The 6,626-nt window shown below is 36.0% G+C and overlaps 2 protein-coding genes across 2 annotated transcripts; both read right to left on the bottom strand.

Moving 5' to 3' along the window:
• Window positions 1-177: 177 nt before the first annotated feature.
• On the bottom strand, window positions 178-1,444 carry LOC105782975 (GATA transcription factor 15). Its single transcript, XM_012608112.2, has 3 exons — window positions 1,158-1,444; window positions 966-1,070; window positions 178-773 (listed from the first exon to the last, which is right to left on the bottom strand). The coding sequence occupies exons 1-3, from the start codon at window positions 1,182-1,184 to the stop codon at window positions 378-380; spliced, it is 528 nt and encodes a 175-aa protein (XP_012463566.1). The 5' UTR covers window positions 1,185-1,444; the 3' UTR covers window positions 178-377.
• A 937-nt stretch (window positions 1,445-2,381) lies between these two features.
• Window positions 2,382-6,377, bottom strand: LOC105782974 (importin subunit alpha). The gene is made up of 10 exons (XM_012608110.2): window positions 6,024-6,377; window positions 5,338-5,434; window positions 5,165-5,256; window positions 4,950-5,081; window positions 4,631-4,816; window positions 4,160-4,323; window positions 3,982-4,060; window positions 3,686-3,814; window positions 3,431-3,558; window positions 2,382-3,333 (listed from the first exon to the last, which is right to left on the bottom strand). The coding sequence occupies exons 1-10, from the start codon at window positions 6,231-6,233 to the stop codon at window positions 2,961-2,963; spliced, it is 1,590 nt and encodes a 529-aa protein (XP_012463564.1). The 5' UTR covers window positions 6,234-6,377; the 3' UTR covers window positions 2,382-2,960.
• Between the last annotated feature and the right edge of the window lie 249 nt (window positions 6,378-6,626).

Here is a 6,626-nt window from a genome sequence, read left to right on the forward strand (position 1 = left end):
TTCAAACCATGAAATGAAGGTAACCATAATAATAACACAACCCTTCTCTCAGTTTTCTTTCCATTTCCCGGCAACCAAACAAAGAGGGACGTGCCTTGTGTTAGCTGCGATACATGTTCGTGGAAAAAGTTCTAACACAAGTAGTTTATATTTATAGAAACAGAGGCATAACACATGTGCGTTATTACTTCACTTAATCATATATATAGTTAAGCTGATCCTATCCTCAAAGGACAATGTCTGAATCATGACAACAGAAAAATATTCACTTGAGACAGTAGGGCAATTAAATAAAGTAAACCACTCTCATTTCATCATAAATACATTGATTTTTCAATCGAATTTCGCTGTTGATTAATTCTGCGTTTCTCTAGTTGTCAAGCAAAAACTAAGCCATAGGACATGGCCATCAAAGAAAAAGCAGCAAGTTCTTCATCCTCTCCTACCTTCCTTCTCCTTTGACACCTTTGCTTCTTCACTACCCATGTTAATGATGATGATCTTTGCAACAAAACTTCACTACTCAAAGCAAGTAATCTGATCTTAACAGCCTCACCTAACCCACTAAATCTACCACTAGGTTTCGTGTCATCAACAGACTCATCATTTGTTGTAGCAATAGAAGCAGAGCTTGTTGTGACGGTGCTGGATGATGATGATGACGATGATGATGATAAATGCCATTTCACTTTCTTCTTTTCTGATACTTCGTTTAAACCCAACATTGCTCTTCTTCTCTTCCTATATTTTATCCCACATGCATTGCACAATGACTGAAATTACCAAAAAGGAAACATACATAGCCCCATTAATCAACAATGACCTAATAAATTGATTATTGACCAAAGAAAATCATATATGGGAAAAAAAGATGAAAACTTTACAGGTGAAGGGTTTATAGGAAAGCTAATAAATGATATTAAAAGAAGACAATAAATAAAACCAGAGTTGAAATGATGAAATACCTTGGGGCCAGAAGGGCCACCTCTCCAAAGAGGGGTCTTTGTGGTCTTGCAGTCAGTACAAAACTTCTTCATGGTCTCACTCATTGTATCTTCATTCAATGATTCCTGAATCATAAACAGCAGTCAAATCAGTGTTTAAAACGAAAAAGAAAGAAAGAAAGGTTTGAATTGAAGTTGATTTTGTTGACCAACCTGTTCTCTAAGATCCATAACACCCATGAACCAATTCTTCCAACAGATCTTACATTAAACAGGACAGCAAAAGGGGGGAATAAAATGAATATTGGAGGTTGAAGAACAAAGAAGTACCAATTTGTAACTAAAAGAAATGTAAATAAGAGAGGGAAATAAAACATAGAAAGGAAAGAGCTTTTCGGCTTTCACAGATCAAAACCGAAGAACAGAGAAAAGCTTTTGTTATGAAAACGAGTAAGGAAAAAACATATTCAAAAAATGAAAAGAGAGACGGAGAGATAAGAGAACCGACAGGGATAGACACAAAAACCCTAGATAGAGTGTTATGAAAAGACGATAACACCCTTAGTATACCAAAGCGCCGCCTCCTATATTGATCAAAATGAAAAAAACACCCGCCAAAATTTTTTAGGATGGCGCAATCCACGTGGCAACATGGAGGGGAGTGAGACTGAGAGGTAACTCCATGGTTAAATTTATTTTTAGTACTTGGGAGTTTTTGTTTTTGTTTTTATAAATATGATTTACCATTTTTTGTGGTTAACTACAATAATTAATATAATTATTTCAATAAATTCTAGAAAATAGAAATAATTTTAAAATTTAGTTAATAAATTATGTAATGCAAAATATTATTTTACCTTTTAAGTTTTAGGTTAAGTGGAAATGTTCTTTAGCAAAAAAAAAAATGGTGCTGTACAGTTTCTGGGAAATGAATTGAAATTATTGTAAAACTTGAGTACAAGTCAGAAAGCTTAAATTTAAATAAAGGATAATTGAAATGAATTCCAACCATAGAGCATGTTTGCCTTGAGTAGTTTAAAACTTGATAAATAATAATAATTTAAATTTCAATATAAGGTGGAACTCTTTTTATTTTTGTAATTAATAAAATCTATTAAATGAAATGTAGTTGAAACATCGACTTACTTACGAACTTCTTTATAATTATGGATATAACACCTAAAAATAATTTATTATTAGAGGGCATACCAACTAATAATGTCAGTACCTAATATTACACTTTTATGCAATTATTTGTGACACCCAGAATAAACAAACTTTCATTTAAAACTAGTTAAATAAACCGACTTAATTTTAGCCTAAAAGCAAGCTCATATTTAAAAGTAAATTCCACTTCTCACAACCCATATCAAGCTTGATTGGAGCCGTTCCGGAAAATAACATTTTTTTTCAATAAAGCTAAAATGAAAAGAAATATCAAACCAACAATTATATATGTCTATTTCCACTTCAAAGCAACATATAAAACAATCTAACTGGAGTCGTTCGGATTTACATAGTTACAAAAGCATATTCCCGTGAATCATAACTGCTCTGGGCATATGCCAAAATCATCAAACCAAGCTTTTGCAATTGCAAAGACACAATATATTTGTTTTACGACCATTAAATATAGACTCAGTCTGGGTTCCTCAATTTACTGTCCAAGCTCTATTCTGTCTCCACTCCCACTTCATGCATAATATGAACCTGGCTGTGCTGTTAACCCACGCCAGCCCACTACCATTCACACTGTACCTTCGACCATACCCGACTGTGGACACAACCCAAAGACTAGATGCCTCAACTGGAACACCCCCACAAAACTATTGTCCCATCATCTCCATAAGGACTTCAATACTGGACCAGATAAATCCTGGAATACTAACAGCTTTTATAGCTCAAAAGCATACAAATGGTAGTCAGATATGCAGTCCCATCTCAAACGACATAACACGCTCCCACTAGTGCACCAACACAAAAACAAATGCATGCAAACAGCAGCACTACATACCTCTAGCTGAAATTGAATCCCCCTGAAGGAACAGGAAGCTCACCCCCGCCAAAATGAAACCCGGTTTGAGAGGCATCACCTGGCGGCATTGTCTCATCCTCCTCCTCCAACCAATATGTCTCGAGAACTTTCACAGCCTTTTCATAAATCTCAGTGTTATCGTGGGACTGTAAATTCTCGATCTTCTCCAGACCCTCAGCATCATCAATCATTTGTGCATAGAGATTCACTCCTCCGGTAGTGCCCAGGTTCTTATCAGCTTCTCCTACCTTCAAAATGTTTTCAAGCCCTTCTAAACAGACTGTTACAATCCTTGGATCAGGGCAGTTAAGAAGATCACACAATGGCTTTATACAACCTTGACTAACAAGGAATCTGAAACACATGACACGCCCAAATGAGAACTAGTTTATCATTTAATTCTTTACCAAGAAATTATTCCAAACAACTAAGATGATAATAGTTTTCATACTTGATCTGATCATGAGTACCACCAGATGTGGCATTTGAGATGGCCCATGCCGCTTCTTTCTTGATATCAAATTCAGCATTTTGAAGCAGATGAACCAGTGGAGATATAATATTAGCTTCAATTACAGCCTGTAAAATCCATATCATTACACACCATTTCTTGTCATAAATACTACAGACAAAACCACAGATCCAAAAGCGATAAAACAAGATAAATATAAAGGCAACAAGAAAGTGATACAGTTCCAAATTTTACCTGTATCTGCTCCTTATTTCCAGCTGTGATATTTGAGATTGTCCAACAAGCTTCCTTCTTGATGCTCTTTTTGAAATTATTTGTCAAGAGGTTTAGAAGGCATGGCAACACTTGATGATTGATAATACACTGTATGCCAAAAAGATTTTCCCAGAAATGAGAAAAGACAAAATGGTTATACCATATAAGCAAAAAGATTACCTTTAGCAACTAAATTCAAAAAATCTTGACTAAATGGCAGGAGACTTATATTCCTAGTAAGATCTTTAAAAGACAACCTAGGAAGTGGTTGATACCTGGGTTTGACCATCATCTCCTGTGACAATATTTCCAACTGTGCGAAGAGCAGGTATTAGCACTGAAGGAGATGGGTGCCTGTGAAAACCAAGAATTTTAGATTTAGAAGCAAACAAAATAAAATTTAATCACAGACAAAAAGAATGAGACTCAATCAGCAGCAAAAATCTAACTCACATCAAGAGCTCCACCAGACGCCCACAAACACCTGCTTCTATAACAGCTTGGATTTTGTCATTTGTACCATCAGAAAGATATGAGAGCGCCCAACATGCATCAGTTAAGACTTCTTCATCATTTGAATGAATAAGGTGTGTCAATGCAGGAAGTGCAGGTTTAACCTGAACAATTAATAAAGGAAAAGCAATAAGATAGATAATTCAAACCCAAGACTGGTTGCATACGTATTTTTGGTTCAAAACTAATACTTGATATTAGAGATGTGCAACACCTCACTTCCTAGTACACTTAGCAATCTATTGCAAAGCATAATTTTCATGATCCAACATGCAATCCACTATCTCAGATTTCAAAGGCCGCCAAAGGACAATGATTTTGCATTGTAAGTCAATATCACATCAACAGACTTGGGAATCCTTGTTAAACCCACAACAATTCCCCAAGAAAAGAAGGGAAAGAGGGTCAAACCAGATCAAAGGGAGGCTGGGGCTTTCCCCGACAAAAGTTTGAGAGAGTCCATGTTGCATTCCTCAGCATAGAAAGTTTAACATGCTCATTTAACTGTGCCAACAAAGGAAGCAAAGCACCATGACTAAGAACCAGGTCACGACATCTAGGAGAATCTCCAGCAACATTTCCCAGTGCCCAGACAGCCTGAACATTCAGAGTGAAAAGAGAATAAGATTGTATATAATATTTCATTCTAGCTTTTGCCTAGTAAAGTTCATTGTGCACACTTCTTAATTCTGTCGATCAAAACTATGCTAAATGCCTTCCATATGCTTACCTGCTCACGAACATCATCACTTGGTGAAGCAAGCAATTTCACAAATATAGGAACAGCCCCATGATCAATTACCACCTTTGTGTTCTCAGATGTCCCAGAAGCAATATTAGTTAGGGCCCAAGCTGCCTCAAACTAAGAAATATGAAATCAGTAAGAATCTTACATCTAGAAATTTGAAGTCATAAAATAATGTTGAAGTTAACAAGATATCCAACCTGAAGCTGTGGGAAATCATCCCTCGCAAGGAATTCAATGAAGCGAGGAACAACTCCTGCTTGTATCACTTGGTCAATAGGTGGGCTGCGTTCTGGGATAAATAACAAAAGATATTATTAGTTCAGAATTTTTATCACTACCAAACAAAATTATTACGTGATTAAATTCTAACCAATTGAAAGCAACTTCCTAAACTGTGTGGTTGCCTCAAGCTGCATATTACTATCGTCAGCCCAGACACCAGCAACCATGGCTGGCAAATTTTCCAACTGCAGTCAAACAGTTGAACAGGATCAGAACAATCCAATGCAATTAACTGTAATAGGGTAAACCATGACAAAAGCAAATTTCATGGAACATGCTGCCAATTACTAAAAACATTTTGCTTTGAAATTAATTAAAAGAGGAAACCCCTTTTTACAACTCTAATTAATTAAAAACAAATTAAGAAGCACTAATTTGAGAATTCAAAAACCAACCCCGAATATTTGTTGTAGAATATAAGATAACTAGCTACATAATCTTTAAGCTTAATACGAGAAAAAAATAAAATGAATTGCTTATTCGACAACTCATGTTACTGTCTACCAAAACGTTTAAACAACAACAGAGTTCCCAATCAAATCAACGAAAATACACCAAAAAGCATCTATATATATATATATATATATGACCTCATCAACACAATCGAAACCTAATATATGCAAAATTCTCTAAATTTTAAAAACCTACCATAATCCTAATCCGATAAGATAAATTAAAAACCGAAAAATCTCTGAATAAGCAAGCTTCAACAACTTAAAGAAATTTATGAATACTGAAAAAGAAACGAGAAAAATAGAACAATTGAAAATCGACCTTTTTCTCAACGGCAGAGGAGTGAAGAGAAGCAGGCATTGGCTGCGCTTGAAGCCCTTCACGTCGCTTCTTCTGCAAACTCTCTTCACGGCGATTCTTCCTAATCTCCACCATGTTATCCTCCCTCCTCCGCCTTCCTTCCTCAGCGTCCACCGCCACCTTGTACCTGTTCCTTCGAACCTCCGTCCTCGAGTTTGGTCTCAATGACATCTTCTCCGATTTTCAGGAACAAAACTATAATTTAAAAGAGAATCGGAATACAAAACACTATTTTCCTTCTTCACTGAATATCCCAGAGGAACAGAAAAATCTTTTTGAAGGTTTTGATTAGATTTTTGATCGATTTTAAGAAGAGAGGAGGGAGAGAGGGTTTATATAAGATTGTAGCGGAAATCGATTTCTAAAAAATGGTCGTGGATTGGGACATAATTACAATCCTACCATTTCCCAGTAATTGGTAAAAATGCTACACAGTCGGATAGGGCCCAAAAGTAAAGACCCAAATCAAACGAAAGAAAGTCCATTCATAAGCCCAACCCATAATGTTTTGAACCTAAGTAGAAGTCAGCGCAAGTTTGAGCAATGAGAGAAGTCATGATCCAA

Source organism: Gossypium raimondii, chromosome 13, assembly GCF_025698545.1.
Source record: "Gossypium raimondii isolate GPD5lz chromosome 13, ASM2569854v1, whole genome shotgun sequence".
NCBI lineage: Eukaryota > Viridiplantae > Streptophyta > Magnoliopsida > Malvales > Malvaceae > Gossypium > Gossypium raimondii.

What these genes read in the sequence shown, in the direction of transcription:
- LOC105782975 (XM_012608112.2), bottom strand. Translation starts at nt 1,184, where the DNA reads ATGGGTGTTATGGATCTTAGAGAACAG. An exon ending in TTATGGATCTTAGAGAACAG is followed by an intron (nt 1,071 to 1,157) that starts GTTGGTCAACAA and finishes TTTATGATTCAG; the next exon opens with GAATCATTGAATGAAGATAC. An exon ending in GTGGCCCTTCTGGCCCCAAG is followed by an intron (nt 774 to 965) that starts GTATTTCATCAT and finishes TGGTAATTTCAG; the next exon opens with TCATTGTGCAATGCATGTGG.
- LOC105782974 (XM_012608110.2), bottom strand. Translation starts at nt 6,233, where the DNA reads ATGTCATTGAGACCAAACTCGAGGACGGAGGTTCGAAGGAACAGGTAC. An exon ending in CCCAGCCTCCCTTTGATCTG is followed by an intron (nt 4,324 to 4,630) that starts GTTTGACCCTCT and finishes TTAATTGTTCAG; the next exon opens with GTTAAACCTGCACTTCCTGC. An exon ending in GGTACTCATGATCAGATCAA is followed by an intron (nt 3,334 to 3,430) that starts GTATGAAAACTA and finishes CATGTGTTTCAG; the next exon opens with ATTCCTTGTTAGTCAAGGTT.